The sequence below is a fragment of the Eschrichtius robustus genome, chromosome 10 (genome assembly GCF_028021215.1).
Source record: "Eschrichtius robustus isolate mEscRob2 chromosome 10, mEscRob2.pri, whole genome shotgun sequence".
In the NCBI taxonomy this organism is placed as follows: Eukaryota; Metazoa; Chordata; class Mammalia; order Artiodactyla; family Eschrichtiidae; genus Eschrichtius; species Eschrichtius robustus.
The window spans coordinates 83,697,440-83,712,361 of NC_090833.1; the positions used below are offsets into that span (position 1 = coordinate 83,697,440).

The following is a 14,922-nucleotide window of genomic DNA, read 5'->3' on the forward strand; positions in this document are numbered from 1 at the left end:
AAGGTCAGGCGAGAGATTATTCCAATTGTGTTTTGTTAATCAGTGGGACAGTTTGGAATTTCTAAGGCTTGGCACTTTGTCTAAATGTCATAATTCTAGTAACTGTCTTGAGCTGAGGAAACTGTAAATGGCATGGAGAGTATTAGGTACTCATGTCAACTCTAGTCATCACAATATATTAGATTTATTTCACCTCTGTTCTAGAATGGGCAACTGAGGCTCAGAGAAGCCCCTCAACTTGGCCAGGGTTACACAGCTCAGGAGGGACAGGGGCAGGATTCAAACACAGTTCTGCTGGCTTCAGGCTCCTTCTTGCTATCTAAGCAGCCATCCAGGTGGTTTTCTTTCAGCCCTCATGCAATTAACAGAGAAGATAAACATGTAGGGCCACTGTACTTATTAAAATTCTAATTCCAGTGGTAGCTGTGAGTAAAGTTCTAGGGTCTTGAATAGTTAAATGATGGATGGTAAATGGCCATAATTATGAAGAATGAAAGAAAAAACTTATACTCCAATCATTCCTGCTATGCCCGTGTAATTATACTCTGTCCTTTCATCTATGTGACATTTTAAAATTGTTACAGCTTTCACATAAGGCAATGCGTTTGTCCCTCACATGTCTTTCTTTGAATGCCTCTTGTGCTTACGTAGATGGTGATTTCTGTTTTGAACTAAGAGTGTGTGTAGAGTTACAAGGTAAATAGCCTTTCCCTTTTAATCACTTGACTCAGCAAAGAACTTCCTGTAAGGTATGGAAAACATTCCTTAAAATAATGTCAGATGTTTGGCTATACTAAATTTTCATTAAAAGAAAAAAAAGTAGAATACATTGTTTTTCCAGTGTCTTGGTTCTAGTTGCTTCTTGGCATGGTTGCTATAATTCTTAACCAAGCTATTATATTTGGTATGCCATGTATGCCATGCATACTTTATTTAAAAAGGAAAATAAACTGTGAAATCTGGTGCGTGTAAAAATGCACTCTCTTGAAAATTCAGAGTTTTCTCCATGTATGAGTTGTACCTGAACCAAAGAAATATGAAGGGACTTTCTGTGTTACCACATGAAAGAATCAGGGCGTCGAGAGGATCTTTCCATCTCTCAGATAGGGGTGTTGCCATGCCAACTCTGAGGTTGGCATATGTCCAGCTGCCGTAAGGCATTGCTGCAGGGTTAGTCAGGGTAGTGAGGTGGGATGGACCTTTTCCAAAATGAACTCTTTGAGCAAATAAAAATGTCACAACAGTGGAGACTTCCAGAACTTCAGGGTTAATTTAAGTCATGTCGGGGGTTCTGCTGGCTGCCTAAGTCTGAATGCATATAAGGCTGTGACTCTGGGATTGAGTTTGCACTTTTCAAGTTTCCTATTGAGAATAGAGTATGGCCTTCATTTTATTGAGGCTTTTTGAAATGGGTCACCTACTACTCATAAGGAGCGTGCAGACCATTGGCTGTGGCACCAGAATCCTGTGGGTTCTACCTGATGGAGAAACACTTTTGGAGCATAGATCCTGTTCTTGGTGGCGGGAATGGGCTGGTACTCTTTTAGACTGATAAGCAGCTCTGGGCTATTACCTTATAACCCTTGCTAGGGTAAGAGATGACCACTGGAAGTTGAGTTGGATTCACTTCCGAAGGGTCTGATCTGGGACTTTTAACTTTTACCTAAAAGAGAAGTGTCAGGTAACGTCCCACATAGGCTCACCAAGGGCAGGTGAACCACCTTCCAGACACAAAATTCCCCATCACATCTCAGATGCTGTGGAGCAGAGGCACGTTTTATTTCTCATTCTAGTGAGATAACATCTGAGATGATGGAAGTCCTTCTGCTAATGGTGTCCTGGAGAAAAAGTACCAGAGGAAAAGGGCACGTTTGGGTGGAGGACCTCCTTCCCGCCCCGTGATCATCTCCTGTTTCTGAATTTGGGCACATCCACTTCTCTGGATAAAAGGCGGAGGCCAGAGAAGAATCTTTGAAGCCAGGCAGCTTGCTGCGTGTGCCTGCAGCAGCCGTGGAGGCAGAGCTGTGGTCTGGGGGCAGGAACCAGGGCAGCTGGCGGTAATGTCATTGCCTGTGGGGCTGGGCAGTGAGGAGGGAGTGATGCAGCAGCAACACATGAGAGAGGGAACCGTTGCAGTGTTGGGGAGCGACCGCACCAACTAGACTCCTTGAAGAGCCACAGGTAAGTCCTCAGGACGTGGCCTCTGGCAGTTTCACCTTGTCTGCACCAGATCATCAGATGGCAGCCCACCTCCCAAGATGTCCATTGCCAGACAGCACAAAGGCCTTTGTTTTTGAGCCCATTCTCAGGCAAATTTGGATAATTCATGTTTATTGTTGTCAGTTCATGGGGATTATCAACTCCACTTCTCTTTGTTTTGCCTTCTGGAATACTTGGTGCTTAGCTGAGGTTTCATTATCTTGTGCACTTTGCTAATTTAAATGGAGATGAGATTTATGAGATACCTCTATTCAGGTGAAGGTAATTTGTTAGACCTTCCTCTCTGCTTCACTGGAACCGTTAGTGGGTCTGACTTTCCAGCTTTGCAATAATAAGCAGGGATACTGGGCACTCCAAAGACCCCCCAATAGCTGCTTTCTTAGCAAGCATCCTAAGTATTAATAATCTTCAAACTCTGTTTCCGAAGTGTGGCTTGGAGTGCCTAATGAAAAAGCGGTGCTCCAGGACAAATTTTATTTTTACCTACTCTCTTCTTTGAAGGATCAGCTTAAACTTGGACATGGATTTGTGGTACTGCTCTGAGACCTTATTATCTCCATGTTCACTTTCCAATAACTGGGGTTACCCTCTTTACATGCTCCCAAGTGTATCAATAGCAATGCTTTTCCTTTAAGTCCTCTTCCTCCTCCTGCTCTTCCTTCTTCCATCTCCTACTTTCATCTTCATTATCATCACTATCTTCATCACCACCACCACCATCACCACCACCTCCTGCATCATCATTACCACCATCATTATCACCACCACTATCACCACCATCACCACCACCATCATCACCACCTCCATTATCATCATCACTACCATCATCACCACCACCATCACCACCATCACCACCACCACCTCCATCATCATTACCACCATCAGTATCACCACCTCCATCATCATTACCACCATCAGTATCACCACCTCCATCATCATTACCACCATCAGTATCACCACCTCCATCATCATTACCACCATCAGTATCACCACCTCCATCATCATTACCACCACCATCATCATCATCACCACCACCACCATCATCATCACCACCACCACCACCACCATCATCATCATCATCACCACCACCACCACCACCATCATCATCATCACCACCACCACCATCATCATCATCATCACCACCACCATCATCACCATCAGACAGGCTCTGGCTGATCCATGTCCACGTCTTTTCTCTTGCTTCTTTTATGCATTATTTACTTTTCTAGAAATTTATTTCCAGACCCATTTTGGTCTGTGAGCAATGGTTTCACCCACAACTGAGCAGAGCCGAGCAACTTCCTTTGTGTATGTTTGAGGTTCTTGCTGGTTTCTGTAGTTATAGGTTAATTGAGCAATAGGTTTTATGTCATTTGTTTCCTATTTGGACACTAGACTGTAGTACTCTGGCTTCAGGTACTAAGAAGAATCACTGTCTGGAGTATTCTGGCAAAAACAAATCTAGACACAAATTTATATTTGTGACAGCAGCAAGTACATGGTCTTCTATAATGAAATTGATAATGCCATGCTTATGCACTGAATGTTTGAGTCATTGGTAAGCGTCTGGTCTGAGAATCATGAAACAGTGTCTTTAAGAAGATATCATTTCACCTTACAAAGAGCTACCCTATAGATTTTGCAATATATGTTTATTGTCATAAGCCAGAAAGCAAGACACACCCCACAGGAGAACAATAGATTGATTTGGGTTTCTCACTGTGGTTGTAGTGAAAGCCTTCTGAGTATTTTAATGCCCCTGAAACCACAAGCTCTATCTTTTTTTTTTCCTACTCCGCCTACAGCACTTTTAGGTGACTCCAGATAATGGCAATGGCCTGGGTCTTTGGATGAGCTCCCCATCCTATGTGAAATCCCTGACATGGTAGTGCTTGTGGCCTTGGACACTTTTCATCAGGCCACTTTTCATAAGGCCCTGCTGATCAGATCACATCCTCCTTAGAATCATTGAATTTTAATTGTGCAGTGGCTTTTGCTTTCCTTACATATTCGAGCTTTGCCAAGAACTTTGTGTTTCCTGCTTTAATTTTCAGCTCATAACTAAACTTCATTTTGCAAAGTCAAACCAGAGCTTTAAAAGCTATGCTGACCATCCTCAGCAATTTACTTTAGTTTTTGTCCCCAGCTAACAAATGGACAGCAGCTTCCTTTTTCCCATTCCCACACCCCATAATTTTGATCATCATGAGAATTAGAATGAACTAAGTCTAGCCCTTTTTCCCCGGGAGCTTAAAATGCTTCAGGAGGCACTCAGTGGGTGTTCTTGTGTCTAACTCTGCAAGCTTCAGTACACTTCTGACCCAATGTGTGATTTTGTACAGGAAGCTTTGAAGTGATTTGATTAACCCAGTTACCAATGAGAAGCAGTAGACCCTACATTGTACTGTCTCCTCTCCTCTCTTCCATTTTGGTTCTGTTATCAAGTCCATCAAATTTCTCCAATAAAACTCAGAGTTTAGATATTACTATGCTAAAACTTAAAATGCATTCTGTCCTTGGTAGCATGCAAGGCAGCGTAGGGCATAGAAGATGTGGAGACGTGCTCTCTCTGCCCTCCTGTGCTTGAAGTCTGGGATGCAGGAAAGTAAACAGAAAAGAAATACAAGTTTAGCAAAAGTACAAAAGAAGAACATGTGAATGAATGGAAGAGAATGTCAGAGAAGTTAAGAGGGGGTGGACTAAATTCTCGTAGGAGACGGCTTTTACACTGGATCCTCAAGAATGGTGAAGGCTTGCTTGGTGGAAGGAGATCTTAGGAGATGTGATGGTGTGTAGACAAAGGGAACATCCTTAGGAAGCAAAAGGGGTGTTTGAAGAATGGTCAAGCAACTTTTGGAATGAGTGCAGAGAAGAAAGTACCAGGACCTAAACTTACCTATTGGGAAATTTCTGCTACAGGTACAGGTGATACTATTTTAAAAGATGGACTGACCATCCAGAGGCTTAGATTTCAGCTCTCACTCTGTTCCTGGGTGACCTTGGACATATCACAACAGCCATTCGGGCTGAGTCACCTATAAAATAAAATTGAAAAAGCACGACAGCAAGGGCTAGTTGATGCAACAACCAACAGATATTAAATGTTCCACAGATGTCAAGTTAGGACAATCGGGATTTAAGCCCAAGTGCTGAAATAAAACGGAATTGCACCTGGCTCAAGTCTAACATTGTGAAGGAAACATTTTGCCCCCGCCATTTCCTAGGTATCTAATACTATGAGAACACAGGAGTATATTCTCTGATTTTTACCTGGTAAACATTTTCCAGAAGGCTCTGGGGATATTTGCTTTGCTTTGCTTTCCAATGAAGGTGAGCTGCTATCCTGGCACCCTAGCCACCATCCTGTCTCCAAAGGGGCACCATGCCCTGCAGACACCAAGCTGGCCGTTTTCTACTTCTCCAAAGACAAATGTGATAAGATTTGCTTTTTTAGATTGCAGCTGCATCTTTCTTCCGCTCCCTTCACATCCTTTCAACTCAGCAGTTTTCCTTTTTGCTCCAGATAAATTGCTGTTAATTTAAATGTACTGCAGATCCTTGCCATTTTATGGCTGATTGCTTCTGAGTAATAGGAGGAAAATGTGTGCACGTTTGAATGTAAAGAAATCTAAATGAGTCGGAAGCCAATGGCAAAGAAAGCACAGTGCTTCACTGACCTTCAGCCCCCCAGTCCTTCCCTTTGGAGAGGTCAATGAGCAGATCCGGAATCAGCAAATAGCAGAGACACATCCGGGTTTTTCTTCTCTGCTTTCAACTTTACATCACATTTCTCATTCAGCACCTGCTTTATCCTTGTTCTTATTTAGCTCAACTAAGTGTAAGCAGTGGTGGCAGAGTTTCTCTAGAGTTGTTTTTGATAAAGGAGCTGTTGTCAGGATAACTACCGTACACCATCGGAATTCTGCAAACGCTTCATAATGTCACATTGTCAAAATATCCATATTTCAGGCTCAGAAGCTAGACAGCTCATTTGGCTGCTAAACCCACAAGATGTTCAGCCATTTGTTGTCGTCTAAAAACTTTCCCCCATCACTGGAGAAAATAATTATCTATTGTTTTATATCATTTTGTGTCCCCTTTTGTGAGTTTCTTATAACATGAGAGGGCATAAGTCATAAGATCCCGGTAGGTAAATTGGGGCCCTAATTGAATTTTACTGTCAACCCCTTGGAAACATGAAGCATTGGATGTATTTCCTTATAAATAGTCAAGTCTTTAAATCAAACTGATTTTCCATGAGATGGTGGCATCTCAGTATGTGAAAATCAAGGGTATGGAGAGGAGGCTGACATGCCTTCCTTGAGGTGAGGGGTGGTATAAGTGATGCTTTGAATATAGACACTGCATATTGCTTATCATTGTAACAAGTTGGCTTTTCCTCAAGAAAATCATCGAGTGTGTTTTTTAGAGTGGCTTCACTTGCTTTTCTTGCATGGGTGTGTGGAGCTGACATATGTGTCTCTGAGAAGGGTACAAAGGCAAAGCAGAAGAAGGTTAAAGAGGGACACGACATCAACTTAGATGGGGAAAATGCTATTGCAGCCTGAGTGAATGGCAGTCCGAAAGAGCTTGCATCTAGCCAAGCAAATTGTGTCTCCCAATTGGAATAATTAAAGAGCCTGTCGTGGAGGTTGGGGAAGTTCATGGCAGAAGAAAGTGGCAAATAGAAGCAAAGGAAGAGCGGCCTGGCTCCGATTAAACACTCTGACATCAGTACACTTTTCAAGTTCTTGTACCATAACCCCAGTGGAAATAAGATTTGCATTAGCAGTTTAATCTGTTCTGTTATTTTCATCAAATAAACCCTTCAAAATTGCATGTGCAGAGAAACTGGTATATTGAATCAACAAATCATTTCGCTTGGGGGTGATGTCTTCTACTTGTATCACCACGTGTTTCCTGTTTTTATTGGCAAACTTGGCATCCTCATATTAATCCACTTGTTTCAGTGGGAAGGAATTTGAGATCCACCCTCTTAAAACCTGAAAGGGTAGCTAAGGTGTTTGGTTAGTTCATTTGGTGTGCTCAAGCTACGTGCCATAATGCACTCTTAAACTAGTGCTGCTTGTGTTTGCCTGGAGGCTGAACTTTTGGAAAGAGACTGGAGACAGATATGAAGGAGACTTAACCAGTGCCACTGTGTACTTCCTAAATTCTCAGTGCTTTGTGGGAGATTAAATCCATAAACGATGTTTGGCCTCTGTCCCCAGTTATTTTCCTGAGAGTTGGAGGGGTGGGAGAGAGAAATGCCATGGAAATTAAGCTCCGTGGACTCTTTTAGTGTTGTAGTAAATGACGATACAGATTAGTGATGGTAATGACAGCTCTGGAGGCAGATGACACCAGCACTTGGCAGACCAGACACCAGGTTGAGGAAGATCGAGAGTCTGGAGGGTAGGGTTTAGAAGAATCTTCCAAAGCTGAACTTTAAAACGTCTTGGAAACGTCTTGGGGGTTTCTACTATGATGCCATCTATTTTGTCACTTAGGAATCTGATGAAGATTCATGCACATTACCCACAGAATTCTATGTAATAGACCCTTCCCTGTTCCTGCTGGGTTTTCATAGGCAAGCTCACAGAGAGTTTGTCCCTCCACATAAGGTCATGGCAGGGTAGCTATAGCATCAGAGCTCCTGGGTCAGAACCTGAGCTCCATCACTCACTAGCTGTCTAACCTTGAGCAAGCTGCTTCACTCTCTGGGCCTCAGTTTTCTCACCAGTAAAGAGAGTGCAATAATAGGACCTATCTCCTAGGGTTATAGTGACATTAAAAGGGCTGATTTGGGCAAAGAGCTTAGAAGACAGCCCCACAGAAAGTAGATTAGCTGTTATCTATTGTGTAAGTTATTCCCTCATCTTTCTCCATCTGTGGCCAGTGAAGTATTTGAAGTCATGGAATCCATTTTCTTTATTTTTGCATCATGCATTACAGTGTCTACTATTTGGTCAGTTCTCAGTAAATGTTTGTAGAATGAATTGATGTTAAGTATTATATATGTTTTATATATTATATGTACTAGACACTATATGTCTTATATTGTGTAAGTAATGTATATACATACAATATACTTCATTTTGTATACCATATGCTATGTAATAGATTATATATATGTGCCATAGGTATGGTATGGTACTTAAATATAGGCAGTTAATTATTTAATAGTAGGATTTCTGAAAAAGAATCTAAATCTTCGTGTGGGCTCAATATTGTACTGGTTAAAGCCAGCCAGTTCTCTGATATGGCTGAGTAATTAATCAGTTATTTTAGAAATAACTTGGTTTTATAGGCGGGAAAAGAAAATGAGAATTTGGGTAGATATTTGTTGTTGAATTTTATTTTTTTCCCTATATATAAAAATTATTCAGGAGTCATCTTATGTTGTGCACAGATTTCTCCCCCTTAAATTAAGATGTTAACATCTGATACAGTTGTGGGTGGAACCGTGTACAGAAATCCTTTGCATTTCTTTCCTGTGTTTCATGTGTCACGTAAAATCGGTTTTAAGTTTAAAACTAAGTTAAACTAAGTTAAAACTAAGTTGCTCGGTAATGAGACTCCCATTTTCTCCTGATTTCTGTTTTGTAATTATATTGTATTTACGTTTTCAAGCATATTCCATGTTGTGTCTTAATTTTGATTTTTATTTATTATGTTCTTTTAATAGTGACTGTACTTGCATGTTAATTTCCATTGATTTTTCTTTTGAGCATGACTTATGTTTTATTTTGTGTTTCTTTTAGGTTTTGTTTTGTTTCATAAGATCCCACTGGATGGGTAGCTGAAATAAAGGAAAAGACAGAGAAGGGGGCTGTGGTGCTTGTTGGTTGGTGCTGCCTTGTAAGCTGGACTCTTGGGGCTGGCATTGGCTTCTCCCGGGAAGTGCCACTGATCTGGGGTTTTCTGGTAGATGTGGGTGGTGTTTGCAGGAGATACTGCACGAAGCCTGCAGGTGCTGTGAGCTGTGAATGGGGGACACCAATGCAGAGACAGCTCACAGGCAGCTAAGAAAGTCAAGAAAACATCTTAAACTAATGCTTCCCTTTTGTTCTCACACTCGTTCAAATACAAAATGGAAATGAAATGCCATTGGATTGTGCTTCTCTTTGGAAAGGTGTGCTGTTTGACCATACTGGAAATGTATTGATTTTCAATGTTTCTGTTTATTAAAGGTGAACTGCAAAGTTTAAAAAAATCTAAATTTAGGGACAGGTGTAAGTACACACTAAACAGTCTAATCTCCATTTAACACGAATTTTAGCATTGTTTTCTGCTGTTGTTTAATCAGTACTGAATTCAAAAAGTTTCACTTTTCCACCTAGAATGCAGTGACTAAAAGAGTTAAGGGCATATCCACCATCGCTGTGGGGACTTAGGGATGTCCCGAGAGGTTCTTTCCTCTTCACTGGCCATGAAGGTCCAGAGCCATGCAGTCAACAGTAATGATTTCCTTAAAGTTTATCATCAGGCAAAAAAAAAAAAAAAAAAAAAAAAAGAAAAGAAAAAGCTATTTGGTCAGGGGCTGTGGATTTCAGTTAGTCATAGTCAGTTCCAGAAAAAAGAGTGAAATATATGCATATGGTGCATATGTCCTTTTATTTGACCTCTGTGATCCACCTGCTTTTTAGAAGTTTGCCGAGTAAGAAGGCCGCAGCGTCTCATGCTGTTCCCATGACAGAAGTGCAGCTTTTCTACTCTGAAAAGGCCTGCGAGCAGAATGGCTGGCCTGCTGTGAGCAGGAGACTCTATTCTAAGAAGCCTAGTCCCCCTACAACGTACTACACTCTGCTGGGTTTTCCTGGGCCGGACGGCTCTTCCTGACCCCAGCAGCACAGAGGTGGCAGGTCGCTAATGAATATGTGCTTTATAATGTCCAGCTTCAATGCTGCAAGGGCAGCCTTAGAGCTACAGAATCCTGCATCTCTGACTTAGTCTTATGTGGACACCTGTCTCACGCACTTGGCCTTCACGGTGGCCTTTGTACGCTTTGCTTAGTGTGTAGCAGGCAGGATCCCTGTCCTGAAGTGAGGTTTGGCTGTCCCTGCCCCACTTCACACCTTTCTTGTTAGGGGAACTTCAGAGCCAGGCCTGGAGCATTTTGTTTGAAAACACAATTGGCTCTGACTGTTAACGTCTGCATATAGATGCCACAGCTGAACTGGAAACTTACTGACGTTTTTAAAAAGCCTTTTTTGGAGGGGAGATGGTTACTCAAGTTTTGCAGTTCAGCTTTAAGGTTTTATAGTTTTTTAACTAGTCCAACATGTTCGGAAACATTGTTTTGAATCCTGTGTAACCAAGGCATTAATCTCAATAAACCAGGATCCATTTAGGCACCGCTTGATATAAAAAGGTTATGCGTGATGAATATTTTATACTGTATCTTTTACATTAGCCGCTAAGTATGTTATTGCTTGATGCAGACATTTCACGGAGTCCTATGGATTACAGCATTTGACTTGGCTATTCTATACCCACTCCTGAAAGAAGGGCAGTTTCTCCAAAGCATAAACAGGCTGCTGTTCTCAGAAGCTGTCTTTCCAAAAAGATATTTGAGTGTGAGGTCAGGTGACCCTGCGTATGGGGAGGTCTGAATATTCTCTGAATTCCCATTTTCTTGCTCACTGTTGAATGACTGTTCCTGTCACTACTTAGATTTTGATCTTTCCCAAAAGTGTTGATTTACAAAAAGGCCAGCTAATTGTAGAAATCCTGCCCCCTGAAAGAAAAATGAAATTCAAACTGAGAGCCAAGCAGAGGCTGTCAGGACGGCAAGGGTTCTTAAATATCGGCCATTTGGTACAATTTCTTTTAAAGCTTTTATGTTATTCCATGGAGCTATAAAAAAGGCAATGAACTGTTTAAGGACTATTTTAGAAGTATCCCAGACCCTAAAAAAAAAAAAAGAAAAAAAGAATATTTGCCCTCAACAGCTAAAAGAATTGCAAGCTAGATTTTTGTTTTAAAATGGAGAAAAGTGGACAGATAAGGCAATTGAATCTATCAAAGAGCCGTTGACATCTCCTAGGGAACGATGAAGCCATCAGGCTATTAGAAAATGGTTTCGTATGGTCTTGTGTTCTTTTCATTTTTTTTTTAATCCCTGAAGACCTCAATCAGTAACCCAGCTTCTCATTTCTATACTCCAGACCACCTCTGTCATCCTTTGCTTTTGATGTCCCCTATAAGGAATCTTTTTCGAGCTTCCTAAAGGCACGTATCGTGCACTTGTTCAGCATTAGAGAAGGAAAGGCGGCAGTTTTGCTGAAATCAAGTCTGTCACCCTCCAACAAGGCTGTGGCATTTCAGTGCCAGGCAGGTACCCTAACTGAACAACATGGACCGGATAAGTGAACACCCCCCGCTCCAGTGGGGCAGCTGTCACCTAGACCCAGCCAACTCGTGCCTCCCAGGGATAGGCCCAAATTTCCAAACCTTCTGATTCTTTAAGAGAAACTTGAAACCTGGACATTTTATCTGAAATGTCCCTATTTTTAAAAAGTTGGCTCAGTTATTTTTAAAACATTATGTAGGCCAACAAAACATGTCTGCGGGCTGCCAGTTTGTTACTTTGGTCTTAAAGCAAGATCATTGTTCTCTTACCGTATCCCACTGTCTTGTCTTTGCTAAAGCACTTCCTGGCACCACCATTGAGCGCTTTAGTACCCTTGAGTTTAGCAACCCAGGGATCTGCAGCATGTCACTTAATTTGGGGCTGTCTTATAGCTTCGCTAGCTGGGACCTTGGCTCTCTCACCCTGCCTGGAACTCTCTTGTAGCAATGCTTTCCCCCAATCCCGCAGTGGGCCCCAGTTCCACGTGGCCAGAGGCACCTAGTGAGTCCTACTTCCTGTTTTGTCTGACACGGCTTTCTTTTCACCAGTGTTCATGTTGCTTGGCCCTCTCAGGTGCAGCCAGGTTCAGATGGGAAAGCACATGGCCCCATTTCATGGGTGTCCTTAACATACCAATAGGGCCATTGGTAAAAGAAAAACAGGTGTGTCATCTTCAAGAGGCGTGGTTCAGGTCCTGTATCTTGAATTGGGTCCCACTGAGACCCTCCAAGGCAGCTGAGAAAGATGAAGAAACTCCCACTGTCATCATGTGATACATCAGTCTGAGGCCAAAGGAGGTCCATCTCTCAACAGGCGAAGTGAATCCCCACAAACTTTAGAGACAGTCGGATTCAAGGATTTTCCCTCCTGGTCTGCAGCAGGGACTGGTTTCTTTCTGACCCACGGAGTCTTCTTTCCAAGAGTAGGGAGCAGAGATGAGACGTGAACAATCCCAGCTCCAAGCCCACAATGCAGAACCCAGAGCTTTGCTTTTAGCTCCAAGTCCTTCAGGTAATCCTGAATCACACCCAGAGTGGTTGAGGCTTGCAGCTCCCCCTCAGACAGAGCAGAGGCCATCAGGATTCAGCAGTTGGAGGAGTAAACAGCTCAAGGAGTACAGGCAGGAATTCAGGTCACTGCCAGGAGTGAGGGCCAGCATGATGGAGGAGCTCCTGCTTTTCCTCTCCTCTTTTTTTTTCTTGATTGTCTTAAAAACCTTGGCTCTTTTCTCTCTCTCTAACACTCTAAATTGACTCCATGACAAACTGAGAGTTTATTTTTATTTGCTTTATTGGTTGCTTTGCACACACCATTTTTTTTTTTTTTTTCCATTGCAAAATGGAATCAAAGCAGTAACCGGGACCGATATTAACTCTTCTCTCCCTCCACCCGAGAGTGGATGATTTCCACTTTCACCTGCTCTATTGTTTTCTGTCTAGAACTCCTCCCTTTGTTTTCATCTAATTTCCTCCCACGACAATAGAAGCTCATTTCATCTTCTTTTGTCCAGACTCTATAGGTAACAGACAGATTCCATAAAATCCAGGGTCTTCACAGGGTTGCTGCATGCAGCCACGTGGGCTGTGCCATTCCTGTGTGGTCAAGGTCGGCGGACTCCTCGGGGTTCTGCCACTCAGCAGACTGGACTCCCAGGAAACTAGGACAGAAGTAGACATTCTATTAAGTGCATTCTGTTGTGTTCACACACCTACAGCACCTGCAAACCGTGTCAGGTTTATTCAAGCGCACCTGGGAAGGTTAAGGACCCTGCTGGACAGGGCAAGGATGTAATTTTCTGCAGGGTGCTGCCAGGCTGAATTAAGTTAACAGAGTTCCCAATCCAGAAAGTGACATGAAAACGGTTGTTACAGAAGGCAGTTTTCATCTCAAGTTAGCCCATTTCCTTGTTTTGGTCTTCAGGAACAAAGGGACCTCCCAGCCATCTGATTTTTACAGAGAAATCACCCTGAGTTTAATTCAGGCTAATGTGGCTTGGAGCCTTGGGCTGGTCATTAGTGAGCACCCAAGATGGGTTGACATTGGCTATGTCAGGAGTCTTAGTTTTCACAGAAAAATAAGTGTGTGAAAGGCAAAGAAAAGAACAGAGATTTTCACCACCTTTATTTTAAGACAGTCTAGTTATGAATGGAGCTTCTATAAACAAATATAAAATAGCAAGAGATTCTATTCACAATGTATACATATGTCAAATCATCACACTGTACACTTTCAATATCTTACAATTTTCTTTGTTGATTATACCTCAATGAAGCTGAAAAGACAAAAAGGAAAAAAATAGCAAGAGACTCCAGAGAAAGACAAATCCTCATTTCGTGTTCAGATCCATTTGCTGTAATCCATATAGGCAGCTTGTGAATCATTCTCATGTCCTGTTTTTCTCCCCATAATGTTCCAGGTCTTAAAGTCATTTTTTTCATGTTTCCTGTAAATAATGGATAATCATTTTTATTTTATTTTTAAGTGCTGTTTTAACAATGTGGATAGACCATAAATGTACTTGCTGAATTCATTCATTTTTTTTTAACAAACCAATAAAATTTTATAATTTATCTCCATGTGTCTTGCATTCTCTGTAGGGACTTGTATGTCTCCCCCCTTCTTCAAATACATACCATCACCCCGTGTGTCGTTAGTGGTCTCCAAGACTAAAGGTGTTAGAAGAAAGTGTGAGAAATGTCACTGGGAGTTTGGGGAGAGTCCCAAACCCACTGTAGATTCTGGAATAAGTCTCTTCTAAAAATACGGCTTTTAAGATTTTCATCAATGTGAGTTATACATTTATGGTTTACTGATTCCTGCATCAGATCTATTTTCATTGGCTAAAAGGCAATCCTAAAAAACAACAGAAAAGTTTAAGGGAATTAAAAAAATAAAACTTATATCCAGTGAGAAATTCTTTGGTATTTTCAAAACTTGGAATGACTTGGGTTCCTGAAGGCGGTATACTTGGTGCTCTGCCCCTCCATTCTAAGTAACTTTGTGGTCAAATGAACATGATGACCTGTGCTTCATGGGAGGGGGTGAGAGAGGAAGACAAGTGGGCATGAAGATAAGGTACCATCCTGAACCTTGACTGTTAACCTGGTGCCTGTACTTCGCACCCCTTTGGTCTCCATTTCCTGCCTGGCCACACTGTCTCTTCCTCATTTTCTCCTTTTCGGATAGGAGCTAAAAGCAAGGTTCCTAGCTCGGATTCATTTGAGACTGCTTTCACCTTCCCGTAACCTTGCAAAGGTTTTTGCTCCAAATCGAAGACTTAGGGATTAGAAAAACGTGACCTGATGTTTTACTGAGCCAAGTATGCTGACTCTCTTCAAAGACCCTGG

At 42.0% G+C, this 14,922-nt stretch overlaps 1 protein-coding gene across 5 annotated transcripts in view; it reads left to right on the plus strand.

Moving 5' to 3' along the window:
* NTRK2 (neurotrophic receptor tyrosine kinase 2) overlaps positions 1-14,922 on the plus strand; it is a 366,665-nt gene that overhangs the window by 132,353 nt on the left and 219,390 nt on the right. Inside the window, exon 12 of one of the 5 annotated variants that reach the window (XM_068552110.1) lies at positions 8,985-9,669. The exons of the other annotated variants lie outside the window; for them this stretch is intronic. Coding sequence (XP_068408211.1) covers positions 8,985-9,022 — 38 coding nt within the window. The 3' untranslated portion in view covers positions 9,023-9,669. Of the gene's footprint in view, positions 1-8,984; positions 9,670-14,922 lie in introns of those variants that run through there. 5 annotated transcript variants of the gene reach the window in all.